At 47.6% G+C, this 16,388-nt stretch overlaps 1 protein-coding gene across 1 annotated transcript in view; it reads left to right on the top strand.

Moving 5' to 3' along the window:
• Positions 1–11,972: 11,972 nt before the first annotated feature.
• Positions 11,973–16,388, top strand: part of zgc:162816 (uncharacterized protein LOC571260 homolog) — a 108,475-nt gene continuing 104,059 nt past the window's right edge. Inside the window, 3 exon segments of the mRNA XM_068030812.1 lie at positions 11,973–12,125; positions 14,730–14,948; positions 14,951–15,011. Of these exon segments, the coding sequence (XP_067886913.1) occupies positions 11,973–12,125; positions 14,730–14,948; positions 14,951–15,011 (433 nt within the window).

The raw sequence follows: 16,388 nt of genomic DNA, 5'->3' as shown, positions 1-16,388 counted from the left end.
CTGTTGTCCAATTCAGTGGGACTGCCCTTGCCTGGTTCCACTCTCACCTATGCAGTTGTAGCCTGAGGATCCCCTCCAATGGCTTTGCTTTCTACCCCCACATCAATGCTTCTAAAGGCCTCCGACAATCTCTACTTGGCCCCTCCCTTTCATGTTCCCCCTTGGTGAGATCATGCAGAAATAGGGTCAGCTTCCACATCTACACTGATGACACCCAGTTCTGCGTCACCACCATCTCTGTCGACCCTTCCATTGCCTCTATGTTGTCAGACTGCTTGTCTGAGATTCAGTCCTCATGAGCTTCAATTTCCTGCAGTTCAACTTTGAGAAGGACAATTTTTGATTTTCCCAAGTTCCATACCCGATACCCAGTGCTTCCTTTGTACTGCATGGAAGTGTCAGTGTGGATTTGAGGCTCAGGTTCTGAAATGGGGCTCGATCTTCTGCCTTAGAGGCAAATACGGAAACAAATATGGTTAGCTAATCTGACACTATTGAATGGTTAGTTATTGCAGCTGCTGCTATTTCATGGGAGTGGGGATAATGGGGGATAAATTAGGGCGACCTGAAGGTGGGTATGAACAATCTGAGTACTGTGATCATTTATAGCCCTTCCCCCATCACCGTAATGACTGAGAAACTTCAGTTTTTCTGCTGAACCTGTGACTGGCCACTGGTTACACTGGTTTATCAGCTTCAGTCTGTTCCTGACCAGAAGCTCACTTTGGGCCAAAGTACAAACATGCTTCTGGATTTTATGGTGTCCTGCTCCAACTTCACCATCATCTTTTTGATCTTGATCTCTCTCAAGACAAACCTATCCCCCAACTGAACTTCCAAAATCTCAACTATCTAGCCTTTAGCCCTCCATTTGTCACATTTCTGCAGCTACAGATTTGCTCAACTGCACCTTCACCCCCACCTTTGATGCCCCACGTCCCCAATGAAATCATTACTCTCTCTGACCCTGGCCATTCCCCGTGGTATGGCCCTCATTTCCTCTCCCTTAAGTCCAAGAGACACGGACTTGAAAGGATATGGTGGACAACTGGTTTAGCCGGTCACTGCTAGATCTGGCTGCACCACATAAAGCACTATGGCATCCTGTTCTCATCTGCTAAAAGTGCTCACTATTCCAGGTTCATCCTGGAATGCAAAGGTAACCCGGCTTCTTTTCTCTACCATAAACTGTCATCTTAATTCCCTCTCCCCTGTCTCCTCCACCCTTACCTCCAACACTAAGTGTGAAGAGCTCATGGGTTTCTTTGTCACCAAGATCGAGACCATCTGAACAGCTGCCTCTGCTGCATCTCTCCCTTCCATGAGCCTACCAGGTCAAAGGTCCTCTAAAGCCCTCTCCTGTCCTAGACCTGATTTTGCATCTTTCTTTAGTTTCTGTGCCATCTCTCCTCATGTCCTATCTGAGCTCATCTTGTCCATTAGGTCCACCTCCTGCTCCCTTGACTCTATTCCCACTAAGCTGCTGACCACCCAACTTACCCTCCTGGTCCCTATGTTAGCTGATATTGTTAACAATTTTCTCTCTTCAGGTGCTGTCCATCTCTCCTGTAAAATTGCCATCATCACCCCTCTCCTCAAAAAACTAACCCTTGACCCTACTGTCCTTGCAAACTATTGCCCCATCTCCAACGTCCTTTTCCTCTACAAAGTTTTTCAATGTGTTTTCGCCTCCCAAATCTGTGTCCATCTTTCCCGGAGCTCCATGTTTGACCTCATGGTTCAGCATATCCCTCATTCTATCATTACCATCAAGCTAGGGTACAAACCCTAGTTCAATGAGAAGTGCAGGAGAGCATGGAAGGAGCAGCACCAGGCATATCTAAAAATGAGGTGCCAACCTGGTGAAGCTATAACACAGGACCACTTGCGTGCCAAACAGCGGAAGCAGTATGCAATAGACAGGGTTAAGCGATCCCACAACCAACGGATTAGATCTAAGCTCTGCAGTCCTGCCACATCCAATCGTGAATGGTGGTGGACAATTAAACAACTAACAGGAGGAGGAGACTCCAGAACAACCCCATCCTCAAGGATGAGGGAGCCGAGCACATCAGTGCAAAAAGGCTGAAGCATTTGCAACTATCTTCAGCCAGAAGTGCCAAGTGGATGATCCATTTTGGCCACCTCATGAAGGCCCCAGTATCACAGATCCCAGTCTTCAGATAATTGGATTCACTCCACGTGATAGCAATGACTGAAGAGCTGTGCTGCAGAACTAGACGTGCTCCTAGCCGAGCTGTTCCAGTACAGCTAGAACACTGGCATCTATCCAGGAGTGTGGAAAATTGCCCAGGTATGTCCTGTCCACAAAAAGCTAGACAAATCCATTCTGGCCAATTACTGCCCCATCAGTCTACCCTGGATATCAAGGCAGCATTTGACCAAATGTGGCATCAAGGAGTCCCATTTAAACTGAAGTCAATGGGAATTGGGGGAAAACTTTCCACTAGCTGGAGTCATACCTGGCAGAAAGGAAGATGGCTGTGGTTGTTGCAGGCCAATCATCTCAGCCCCAGGACATCACTGCAGGAGTTCCTCAGGGTAGTGTCCTAGGCCCAATCATCTTCAGCTGCTTCATCAATGACCTTCCCTCCATCATAAGTTCAGAAGTGGGGATGTTCACTGATTGTCCAGTGTTCAGTCCCATTTGTTACGTCTCAGATGCTGAAGTGGTCTGTGCCACATGCAGCAAGATCTGGACAACATTCAGGCTTGTGCTGTTAAGTGGCAAGTGACACTTGGGCCACACAAGTGCCAGGCTGTGACCATCTCCAACAGGAGAGAATCTAACCATCTCCTCTTGACATTCAATAGCATTACCATTGCTGAATCCCAGATCACCAACATCCTGGGGGATTACCATTAAACAGAAACTAAATTGGACCAGCCATATAAATACTGTGATTACAACAGCAGGTCAGAGGCTGGGAGTTCTTCAGTGGGTAACTCACCTCCTGACTCCCCAAAGCCAATTACAAGGGCACAAATCAGGACTGTGATGGAATACTCTCCACTTGCCTGGATGAGTGTAGCTCCAACAACACTCAAGAAGCTCGACACCATTCAGGACAAAACAGTCCACTTGATTGGCATCCCATTCACCACTAGTACTCAGTGGCAGTCATGTGTACCATCTACAAGTTGCACTGCAGCAACTTGTCAAGCCTCCTTCAACAGCAAACCCGCGACCTCTGCCACCTAGAAGAACAAGGGCAGCATTCGCATGGGAACACCATCGCCTGCAAATTCCCCTCCAAGTCACACACCATCCTGACTTGGAACTATATCGCTCTTCCTTCACTGTCGCTGGGTCAAAATTCTGCAACTCCATTCCTAACAGCACTGTGGGTGCACCTACCCCACATGGACTGCAGCAGTTTAAGAAGGTGATTCACCACCACCTTCTCAAGGGGAATAAATGCTGTCCTTGCCAGTGAAGCCCACATCCCAAGAACAAATAATAAATGTCACAAATGACATCCTATGTTACTTTGACCAAGGTAAATTATCTCTCCTCATCCTTCTGGACCTGTCTAAAACCTTTGACACCATCCTCTTCCAACGCCTCTCCACTGTCGTCCAACTGGGTCCGACTGCACTCACCTGGTTCCATTCTTATCTATCTAATCATATCCAGAGTATCTCTTGCAATGGCTTCTCTTCTCACTCTCACACCATTACCTCTGGTGTCCCCAAAGGATCTATCCTTGGTCCCCTCCTATCTCTCATCTGCTGCCCCTCAGCGACATGATCCAAAAGGAAAGCATTCATTTTCACATGTAAGCTGACAACACCCAGCTCAACCTCCCCACCAATGCCCTCGACGACTACTGTCTCTAAATTGTCAGACAGCTGAACCACCATCCAGTACCGGATGAGCAGAAATTTCCTCCAATTAAATTTTGGAAAGATAAAGCCATTGCCTTCAGTCCTCACCACAAACCTGGCTCACTCGCCATCGACACTATCCCTCTCCCTGGCAACTGTCTGAGGCTGAACCAGACTGTTTGCAACCCTGGTGTCAGATTTGACCCCAAGATGAGCTTCCGACCACATATCTGCACCGTCACTAAGTCCGCTTTTTTCCATCTCTGCCCCTGCCTCAGCTCATCTGCTGCTGAAACCCTCATACATGCCTTCATTACCTCTAGACTTGACTATTCCAATACACTCCTGGCTCGTCTTCCACATTTTACCCTCCATAAACTTGAGGTCATCCAAATCTCTGCTGCCCATGGCTTAACTTGCACCAAATCCCATTCACCAGTGCTTGCTGACCTACATTGGCCATCGGTCAAGCAAGGTCTTGATTTTACAATTCTCATCCTTGTTTTTAAATCCTTTCATTGCCTCTCTCCTCATTATCTCTGTAATTTCCTCCAGCTCCACGACCCTTCGAGATATCTGAGCTTATCTAATTCTGGCCTACTATTGGTGGCCTTGCCTTCAGCTGCCTGTGCCCTAAGCTCTAGTATTCCCTGTTTAAACCTCTCTGCTTCTCTACCTCTCTTTCCTCCTTTAAGACACTCCTTAAAACCACTTCGACCATGCTTTTGGCCATCAGCCCTAATATCACCTTATGTGGCTTGGTGTCTACTTTTGCTTTACCACGCTCCTGTGAAATAGCTTGGGACATTTTATTGCGTTAAAGGCACTATATAAATATAAGTACTTTGCATCAGTATTCACCAAAGAGAAGAACTTGGTGGATGATGAGCCTAGGGAAGGGAGTGCAGATAGTCTCAGTCATCTCATTATCAAAAAGGAGGAGGTGTTGGGTGTCTTGCAAAGCATTAAGGTAGATAAGTCCCCAGGGCCTGATGGGATCTACCCTAGAATACTGAGGGAGGCAAGGGAAGAAATTGCTGGGGCCTTGACAGAAATCTTTGCATCCTCATTGGCTACAGGTGAGGTCCCAGAGGACTGGAGAATAGCCAATGTTGTGCCTTTGTTTAAGAAGGGTGGCAAGGATAATCCAGGAAATTATAGGCCGGTGAGCCTTACGTCAGTGGTAGGGAAACTATTAGAGAGGATTATTCGGGACCGGATTTGGAAACATTTGTTTCCATTTGGAAACAAAAGAACTTATTAGCGAGAGACAAAATGGTTTTGTGAAGGGAAGGTTGTGTCTTACTAATTTGATTGAGTTTTTTGAGGAAGTGACGAAGATGATTGATGAAGGAAGGGCAGTGGATGTTATCTATATGGACTTTAGTAAAGCATTTGACAAGGTCCCGCATGGCAGACTGGAACAAAAGGTGAAGTCACACGGGATCAGAGGTGAGCTGGCAAGATGGATACAGAACTGGCTCGGTCATAGAAGACAGAGGGTATCAGTGGATGGGTGTTTTTCTGAATGGAGGGATGTGACTAGTGGTGTTCCACAGGGATCAGTGCTGGGACTTTTGCTGTTTGTAGTATATATAAATGATTTGGAGGAAAATGTAGCTGGTCTGATTAGTAAGTTTGCGGACGACACAAAGGTTGGTGGAGTTGCGGATAATGATGAGGATTGTCAGAGGATACAGCAGGATATAGATCGGTTGGAGACTTGGGCGGAGAAATGGCAGATGGAGTTTAATCCGGACAAATGTGAAGTAATGCATTTTGGAAGGTCTAATGCAGGTGGGAGGTATACAGTAAATGGCAGAACCCTCAGGAGTATTGACAGGCAGAGAGATCTGGGCGTACAGGTCCACAGGTCACTGAAAGTGGCAATGCAGGTGGATAAGGTAGTCAAGAAGGCATATGGCATGCTTGCCTTCATCGGTCGGGGCATAGAGTATAAAAATTGGCAAGTCATGTTGCAGCTGTACAGAACCTTAGTTAGGCCACACTTAGAATATTGCGTGCAATTCTGGTCGCCACACTACCAGAAGGACGTGGAGGCTTTGGAGAGGGTACAGAAGAGGTTTACCAGGATGTTGCCTGGTCTGGAGGGCGTTAGCTATGAGGAGAGGTTGGAAAAACTTGGATTGTTTTCACTTGAACGACGGAGGTGGAGGGGCGACATGAGCCCCGGAAGTGCAGAAGGTGTTAGTTTAGGCAGGCATCAAGAGGGTTGGAGGGCCGAATAGCCTGTTCCTGTGCTGTACTGTTCTTAGTTCTTTGTTATTGATGATGATCTCATGGTACCACTTCAGAGACAGAACAGAGTTCTTCTGGTGTCCTCACCAATATTTATCCTACAAGCAATATCACAAAAAGAAGATTAACTGTTTAATCATTTTCTATTTGTGGGATCTTGTTGTTTTCTCATTTCTTTAAATTCAGCCTTTTGAGGATTTTTTCAATTTTATCAGCCCATTGCAGGTCCCTGGCAGTGGCCTTGGAAGTGGGTGCTGTTGCTGCATGTGACTTGTGCAGCCAACCACAATCCACAATCACACGGCGACCGGCCACTTAAAATATTGGAGATGCAGGGCCCATCCAATTGCATGATGAGGGTGGACTCCAAGGCACCGACGGCGGCGTCATGTGATTGCAACGCAGGTGCTGGCACCCTTTTTACAGCGCTGCCAGCTCTGCTTGTACTGCTGCCTTTCAGGAAGGCAGTGAACCTGGATTGCTGATGGACCCCTGTGCTCTTATTTTGAACTCCTGGATGCCTCTGAACCACTGTTGCTTCTGCCGCTGTAGCTGGAACTCCTGGACCCCCCTGCACCAGGACTGCTGACCAGAAGCGAACTGTGACCATGTCCGAGGAAAGATACCGGGTGGCCCCACGGTTTAGCAAGGCCTCCCAGGAGATTCTCCTCCAGGGTGCAAGGGAAAGGCGGAAGGTCCTCTTTCCAAGAGATGGCAAGAAGAAATCCTCCCTTCTGGCCAAGCAAGCCTATATGGAGATCGCAGAGAAGGTCAGCAGCCGTGAAGTCACCCCACATAACTGGGTCCAGTGTCGCAAGCGGTTCAATGACCACCTTTGCTCTGTCAAGGTGGGTCCTATTTAGCTCTCCCTTCTTTGGAGCTGGCATGTGGCTACGTGGGAGGGAGCACGACAAGGGGAGGGAATGACCATAAAGGCAGTGGCAAGGAAGTTAAACAATACCACATCCTGGCAGATGCATGGCTGCATCTCAGCAACAGGCTGCCTTCTTTCACCGTTCACCCCCATTACGGCCCCTAAGAGCAGACGTGAGGAGGAGCCATTTGGGAGATGCCATCAGGAAATGAGGGGCTGCCACCAATATTCTGTGGTTCTTCCTGCAAAGTTTTACTACGTCCCTCTTTCCACTTACAGGACAAATGGGCCCATAACACCAAGGAAACCTGGCAGAGGGATCCCTGATCTGCGTCCTCTGACGTCTGCTGAGGGGGCCCAGGACAGCTGTGCAATTGTGGATGTTGAGACTGGAGTGTCCATACAAGAGAGTGAGGATTGTGTTCATGTGTCCTCCACCACACTTCTGGAGATCTACATCACGCATGGTTGGTAAGAGGAGATCCACACAATCTAATCCACAAATGTTTGTGTTCTCTCATGCAGATCATCGAATGCCGGAGGCAAGCGCGGTCACTGTGACAGGAGGTCTGCGTCGACCTCTGAGGAGGAAGAGGAGCAGTCAGAGGATGCACTGTCACATCATTCTCTTGCACCTTCCACCAGCGCAGATACTTTCACTTCAGTGGGTATGTGTTCAGGCTTAGGTTCAGGGTCACAAGCTGGTGAGAGAACCATACACATGCCTGAGCAGCTGACGGAGGCTCTGACAGCCGAGGCCACTGACAGTCGGAGGACTGTGGGTTGCCGGGCCCATGCTGAGCCCCAGGCTGATGATGAGCCTCTGGTGTTAACAGCCCAGAGCATGCTGGAATTCCAGAGAGAGGTAAAGCAATGGCTGGCAGAGCTGCCTGAGGCAATACATGGCCATGAGCGGATGATGGAGGAGTCCATCCATGCCATGAGTGCTGCAATTTCTCAGGCATGTGAGCGCATGACTTCCTCCATTGAGAGGTTGGCGACCCTCATGGAAAGCCAGATCCCACAGATGCATGCAGATCTGCACACAGTCGCCTTGGCCATCACTGAACTCAGCAGCGGCTAGGCAAGAGAAGGACAAGGCGCCTGGAGTCTTCACCAGGTCCTCATCCTTCTCTGGTCAGCAGAGAGGTTCAAGTCAGCCTTGAAAGGGAGGAGGAGAGGCTGACCGCCACATCTGGGGGCTCCGCTGAGTGTGAATAGTGGCTCCCCAGCCCTTCCACCAGTGATCCCAGCTCCAGTAGCTGTGACAACTGAGGAGGCTCCTGCACCTATGCAGCCACCCCTCAGCCAGCTGGGGCCCTCCAGGCCTCAGGCAGCCAGAGGGCGTCTGTCAGTCATCCCAGCCTTAGGGGTATCATGATCATCAGCCTGCCTCCATCTCAGCTGACAGAGCAGTGGTCACACTGCATAGCAGCACACAAATACATATAAAGAAGAGGACCTAGATGCACTTGGGACTTCAAGGGTGTATTCAATTTGTCATTTTTATTGTTTTGTGCAATTGGTGTCATAAATAGAGTTCACATTCATTGTTGTAAAATGCTCATTCTTTCATGCCTGAATTGTGAGATGCTGCCTTCACCCTTGCTCCCTCAATGGCCTGCCAGTGTAGACACAGGCTGCCTTTGGTAAGTATCTCTGATGTACCAGAGCACATGGTGAAGCTGGGCGCTAGGCATGGAATCGAGATAGAAAGGAGGCGACAAACTGAATACAGTGAGGTGAGTCTTTATTGAGTTCACTTTGAGAGGCGGGGAAGCATGAGTTTGTCTCTTGCCTCCCTTGCCTGTCTCTCAATGTACCTGGCCTCTGGTGCAAGGGGTTTAATATCCAGCACTGCCTGCTAAGTAGCCTCCTCCACAGCCTCCTCATTGGTTGAGTACTGGTGGTCAATCTTGTCCTCTTCATACAAGGACTCCCCCCTCTGCAGTGCTAGATTATGCAGAGCATAGCAGACCACCACAATACGGGAGACCCTCCTTGGGCCATACTGCACGGCTCCACCGGATTGATTGAGGCACCAGAATCTCATCTTCAGCAGCCCGATGGCCTGCTCGATGGTCGCTCGGGTGGCGCCATGGCAAGTGTTTTACCTCTCCTCTGCTGCATTGCGAGGGTCCTCACAGACGTGAGTAGCCATGTCTTCAATGGGTAGCCCTTGTCCCCAAGAATCCATCCCTGAAGGCAAGTGGGGGGCCTGAAAAGCTGTGGCACCTGGGACTGTCAAATTATGTAGTCATTGTGGCCTCTTCCTGGGAAGCGGGCACACACCTGCAGGAAATGCTTTCGGAGGTCACCAAACAGTTGAACATTGATTGAATAGAAGCCCTTCCTGTCAATGAAGGTGGCTGGCTGCTCCGTGGGATCCTTGATGGACGCATGCATGCAGTTGATGAAACGTTGCACCTGGGGGAAGCCGATGGATCTCTCCGCCTGATTGTCATGGTTGATCCGGTAATGCACATCGTCGCTGGCTCTATTGAACATGGCATTGGTCAGCTCCTTGGTGCAGCGGTGGCTGCTGTCTGGGAGATCTCACATATGTCCATGGTGGATTCCTGGCAAGAGTAAAACGTGTGAAACTTCAGCGGCACAATGATCTTCAGGGCCGGGGGCATTGGCTGTCCATCAAAGCCCATGGGTCGCAACTTGTCCTGCAGCAGAGTGCATAAGTCAGTGACAACCTGTCTGATGAGCTGCAGTCTTCGCTATCACTGCCGTTTGGACATTTAGTGGTAGTTGGGTTGAGTCTGGTACAATCTTTGGTGCAGGTAGGCCTTCTTGGCGTGGCTGGCTGCTGCCACTCTCTTCTTGGAGCTTCACGGGCAGGTGCAGTTACATCCTGGCCCTCCCTCCCTCTGAGCAACTGCTGCCTGACATGGGGTGTCCACAAAGACGGGGTGTATGAGACCCATGCCAGCTGGTCAGTATCCCTCCAGCGCATTGTCCTTGCAGAGACGAACTTGCCTTGGAACCTTTCCCTTTACTACTCTGCTCGGAGTATGTGCTAATGCCCCTCAGTACCCACCCTTGCAGAAAGCCCAGCACTCGAGATACAGCCCACCGAACCCTTGCACCTGATACTAGGCTCACCGGTCCCTTGCACCCAAGGGACCGTTGTACCAGAGATATAGCCTACCGACTCCTTGCACCCCATACTATACCCACCAACTCTTGTACCCTACAACGATTTCCCCCCTGTGCAGAGTGACCAGCACTGCAGGCTGACAGTGGCCTCCACTCCCCCCTCTTTCTTTATCTACTGCTTCGCATGGCTGCCTTCCTGTGGTGCCGCCACCTTTAAGCAGCCGGGGATTTGAAGGCACGTGATTCCACACACCAAATTTAAAACCCAACCCCGTCCACATAAATTTGTGATCACTTCAATGCAAATGTATTACAACTAGTTCTTCTGCAATTTAAATATAGAGCTGCTGCGTCAGGGTGGCAACACTGCCTTGGAGCTTTCTCATCACTGACAAAATCCGGAACCGACGTCAGAATGTTGGGTTTCTGGGTGAGCACACCCATCACTATTATTCAGCTCCCTATGCCTGCACTCCCGCTCCTGCTGGCTGGACAAAATCCAACCCAAAGAAAGTTGTGGCTCCCTATCTCAGACTTCTAACCCTTCACACCCCCCTTCCACTGCACGCAAGACCCTCCCAAGACACTCCCTCCCTGCCTCTGATCTGGAAATCTTCACCTATTCTGCCATCCTGCACCCTCTTCATGCTTGTTCTGGGTGGCAAATAATTTGTCTGGGAGCATTTCCTTTGTTTTTGTACTCTAACCTCTATTTATAAATCCAACGATCCTGTTTGCCTTATTAACAACCTTTTCAACTGTCCTGCCACCTTCAACCTTACTAGAATGCTTAACTATCTTACAGTTCTGATGAGGGCTGCACACCCAAAACATTAACTTATCTTCTGTCCATGCAGATGCTAAGTGACCAGTTGTGCATTCAGGCAATTCTTTGCTTTTATTTCAGATTTGCTGCATTTGCTCCTTTTTTATATTTCTTTGTTCATTCTAAGGATGTAGGCGTTGCTGGCAAGGCCAGCATTTATTGCCCATCATTGAGTGGCTTTTCATCAGAACATGATGAAAGGTCACTGACCTGAAACATTAACTCTGCCTTTCTCTCCACAGATGCTGCCAGACCTGCTGAGTATTTCCAGCACTTTCTGTTTTTATTTCAGATTTCCAGAATCCGCCGTATTTTGCTTTTATTATTGAGTGGCTTGATAGGCCAACTCAAAGGACAGTTAAGAATCAGCCACGTTGGGGTAGAAGTCGAGTCACATATAGGCCAGAGCAGTAAGGTGCTATATTTTCGTCTCTGTTTTTTTCTCATCTTAAAAGGCCAGTGGTTATGGTGGCTCATTGCTGGGTCGGTGCTAGTGTGTTGACTTTTGATTGTACTGCATGCTCCAGGAATTGATGATTAACCTTCAGGATATGACTGCGAGCAAGAGGAAAGTAAATTCATAGGGCCATTAAAAAATTTATTTTTTTTCATTTTTTTTGAACATTTTCATTTATTAGTTTTAAAAATATACATGGGTGAGAAAGGTGGTTTGACAGTCAAGAATCATCTAATCGAGTAACGAAAGGTCTATTTGCTTTCAAATTGGCGTGGGAAGGTGGACATGTTGGGCAACCAGTGGTGGGTGCAAATCAGATAGAGGTGATGTAATGGAGCCTCCTCCAATCTGAAGCAAAATACTGCGGATGCTGAAAATCTGAAATTAAAACAGGAAATGCTGGAAATACCCGGCAGGTCAGGCAGCATCTGTGGAGAGAAAAGCAGACTTAACGTTTCAGGTCAGTGACCCTTCAGTGAAACATTAACTCTCTGTTTCTCTTTCTTCCAATCAGGCCTGGGAACTCTAGGGATGGGTGCTGCCTGTCAAATCACTGACCAGGATTAGGGCCTTTATCTCACAGGGTTCCATGAGAGACCATGGTTTCTGTAGCATCAGTTCAGCAACTTTTAACCTCTGCATTCATTGTTGATATCCAGAAAGTTAAAAGTAACGCCAGATGAATAATTGAACGATGCCAGGCCCTGAGAGTTCAACTTTGACCACACATGAAGACTCACAAAACTCTGTAAGTGTCCTTAGCTTTCTAACATTTCTGCTCTAATTTTCTCCTCTGCTTCTGAAGGTGCAAACCCTTGCTGGGATCTATTCTAAAGCTGCATCACCCAAGTTGCCAGACTGTTCAATTGCGGAGCATATCGCTGCCTAGCCCAGCATACATGTGCGCACACATGCACACACTCAAATACACATACAGACATGCATACACAGGCACACATACACACACAAAGGCACACACACACACATACATGCGTATATACACGTCTGTGTGCACATAAATAGGGACATGTGTACACACAAGCACATACGCAAATGCATGCCCAGATAGGCACCACTGACTACAACTCTGGGAAATGTCTATCTCTTGAATCACTCTGATTTAGCATAGTTGAGCTGGAGCACGAGTTGGAGACATTCCAACAAGTAAGGAACACGAGAGGAATTTCTGGATAGCTTACTCCAAAACAGAGTCACACCACCTAGAGAGATGCAGGTACAGGTAGAAGAGCATGTGACTGAGAGTCAGCAGAGTAAATGGTAGTTAGTGGAGGCAAAGGAAGAGGAAGCACAGAATAGGTACTTGCCATCTACATGGATAAGGAAGAAGACTTTGGGGTGGATGGCCAGAATGTTAACTGAAGCACCATGGAACAGGAAACAGTCCAAAGGGGTGAAAACAGCAGAATAGGAAGATGCAGTTACAGGACATTGAATAATTAGGAGGATAGACAGTATTCTCTGTAGTTGCGATCAAGAATCCAAGATGGTGTGCAGCCTACCTGGTGTCAGGGTAAGGAATGCCTCAAATTAGTTGGAAAGGTACTTGGCGGCACAGTGGCGCAGTGGTTAGCACCGCAGCCTCACAGCTCCAGGGACCCGGGTTCGATTCCGGGTACTGCCTGTGTGGAGTTTGCAAGTTCTCCCTGTGCCTGCGTGGGTTTTCTCCGGGTGCTCCGGTTTCTTCCCACAAGCCAAAAGACTTGCAGGTTGATAGGTAAATTGGCCATTATAAATTGTCACTAGTATAGGTAGGTGGTAGGGAAATATAGGGACAGGTGGGGATGTTTGGTAGGAATATGGGATTAGTGTAGGATTAGTATAAATGGGTGGTTGATGTTCGGCACAGACTCGGTGGGCCGAAGGGCCTGTTTCAGTGCTGTATCTCTAATCTAAAAAATCTAATCTAATCTTGGAAAGGGAGGTGAAAGAACCAGTTGTTGTGATCCACTTTGGAACTGACGACATAGGGAAAAACAGGGAGGTGTTTGTGTTGATGGAGTATCAGGAGCTAGGCGCTAAATTAAAAAACAGGATTTCGAGGGGGGTAGTCTCAGGATTACTACCCGAGCAACATGCTAACTGGAAAAGGGACAAACAGATCAAGAAAGTAAATACACGGCTCAAAGTCTGGTGTGGAAGGACGAGACATGGAAACCTCGACTTGGAGAGGTAGAGGCTGTACCGCTGGTATGGGCTGAACCTGAACCAGGCTCGGACAGAAAGCTTAAATAGGAAAGGACTTTAAACCAATAAAGAGAGGGGAATGTTTGCGTACAAGTAATAATAAACTAATGCTAAGAATAAATACGAACATATGAATTAGGAGCAGGAGTAGGCCACTCGGCCCTTGGAGCCTGCTCCACCATTCAATAAGTTCATGGTTGAACTGATTTCTCCACACTTGGGTGCCACAGTGGCTCAGTGGCTAGCACCGCAGCCTCACAGCTCCAGCGACCCGGTATCAGTTCTGGGTACTGTCTGTGTGGAGTTTGCAAGTTCTCCCTGTGACTGTGTGGGTTTCCTCCCACATGCTAAAGACTTGTGGGTTGATTGGTAAATTGGCCATTGTAAAAATTGTCCCTAGTATAGGTAGGTGGTAGGAGAATTGTGGGGATGTGAGAGGGAAAATGGGATTAATGTAGAATTAGTATAAATGGGTGGTTGATGGTTGGGGCAGACTTAATGGGCCGAAGGGTCTGTTTTGTTGTTGTATCTCTCTATGACATTTCCACCTACCCCCGATAACCTTCCACCCCCTTGAATAGAACTGATGAAAGGTCACATCTGAAATGTTAATTCTGCTTCTCTCTCCACAGACACTGCCTGACCTGCTGAGTATTTCCGGCACTTTTTGTTTTTGTTTCAGATTTCCATCATCTGCAGTATTTTGCTTTTATTTTAGGGTTGGAATTAAAATGGCCCAGGCATCAGTCTGAGCTCACCATGTGAACATCCGTTCTTCCCTGCACCCTGCTTGCGCCAAATGCACTCTGAGTTACAATCGATGATAAAAGAGAGTCAGGATAAATTTAGGAAAGGTAAGTCATGTCTGAAAAAAACTATTTGCATTTTTTTGAAGTGTTGACTAACATGGTGGACAGAGGAGTATCTATATGCATTTTCAGAAGGCATTCAGTAAGGTTCTGCACAAGGGATTATGAGCAAAAATGAAATGTAAAATTATAGGTAGCCTTGTAATGTAGGTTGATATTTGGTTGAGAAATGAGAATCAGAGAATAGAAATAAAGGGAAGGTACACTGCTTGGTGGGAGGTGGCCACACTGTATTAGTCTCAACACTAAGTTTGTAGTTTCTCTTTTTCTGATCTCATGGAGTGTGCAGTTATTATGAGAGGAGGCTCTTGGAGATGTATGGTAGTCTCCACACTGGCTGAAGCTCATTTCTGCGCTGACCATGGCTTTGATGATATCTTGTATGCCTATCCACTTCCTTTCGACAAGGTGGATGCCTGCACTGAACTGGCAGAATACCTGGAGATGTTCCATGTGCCGGTTGACAGCGAGGTGGCCCTGGCGGAGCTCACGAAGAGGTGGGAGGGGTGAGAGGTGGGAAGTCATGGCTGGTGTGGCTGAAGGTGGACTGCAGCAATGGAAGAGGTAAAATGGCTTGGGATGTTACATGTACTGTGAAAGAAAGTAAGATGGAAAGAAAGAAATGGGTAATGTGGCAGCCAATTTGTGCACAGCCAGGTCCCACCATGAGATAATGGCCATATAATGTGTTTCTTTTATGGTGTTGGTTGAGGGATAAATATTTGCCAGGACATTGGGGAGAAAACCCCTGCTCTTCTTCAAATAATGCCGTGGAATCTTCTACATCTACATGATATCCATGGCCTTGCCCCTTCCTACCTCTGTAAATCTCCAGTCTCACAAGCCTCTGAGATATCTGCGCTCCCCTAATTCTGGCCTTTTGAACATCTCCAATTTTAATTGCTCCACCAATAGAGCCCATGCCTTCAGCTGCCAAGACCCTGAGCTCTGGAATTTTCTCCCTGAATTGCTCTGCCTCCCTACCTCTTTTTCCTCCTTTAATAAGATGCTCCTTAAAACCTACCTCTTTGACCAAGCTTTTGGTCTGTTGCCCTATTATCTCCTTATATGGCTTGGTGTCAAATTTTGCTTTATAATGCTCCTGTGAAGCACCTTGGAACATTTTATTACATTAAAGGTACTATATAAATACAAGTAGTTGTTGTTGAAAAGGCAGATGGGACCTTGGTTTAACATCTCATCTGAAGGACACACCTCCGATAGTTCAGGATTCTCTCAGTGCTCCGCTGGAGTGTCAGCCTGGATTATGTGTTCAAGGGCAATTAGGGATGGGCAGTAAATGCTGTCCTAGCCAGCAATGTTCACATCCCATGAACAAATAAAAAAAGACTCTAGTGTGAATCCACAACTTTCTGACTCAGGCGAGAGTGCTACCTCTGAAGCACAGCTGACACCAGCAGCACAGTAGTTGTGCTCCTGAGCCACATGGATCAAAAGGTCCCAGGTTCAATTCCTGGTCTGTGTTACGTGAGCTGTTCTGTACAATTTGGGGTGTTTCTGGTGGAGAAGTGAAGACTGAATTTTCTCGTTTGTAAGTCTCTGGAATCTGCTGTGCAGAAGAGGCCACATTATCCAAAGAAGAGAAAATCAACAGGAAATGGGTTCTTTTTTTCTAAAGATAGAATTGCATTGGAATCAGGGTAATAGAGGTGTAGGATTCCATGGGATTCCAAGGGACAGTCAGGGTACTAGACTGATGGGTTTTCATGTGAGAATTTGGGCACTGGAGCAATGAGGTTTTGATGGGAAAGCTGGGGTGTTATGGTACTAAGCCTTGGCTCAGTGGTAGCACTCTAATCTCCACATTAGAAGGTAGTGCATTCAAGCCATACTCTGGAGACTTGAGTATATAATTCAGGCTCATACATCAGTGCAGTACTGAGGGAGTTTCTGTCTTTCAGATGAGACATTAAACTGATG

Source organism: Heterodontus francisci, chromosome 5 (assembly GCF_036365525.1).
Source record: "Heterodontus francisci isolate sHetFra1 chromosome 5, sHetFra1.hap1, whole genome shotgun sequence".
Lineage (NCBI taxonomy): Eukaryota > Metazoa > Chordata > Chondrichthyes > Heterodontiformes > Heterodontidae > Heterodontus > Heterodontus francisci.
This window is presented reverse-complemented; position numbering and strand designations above follow the sequence as displayed.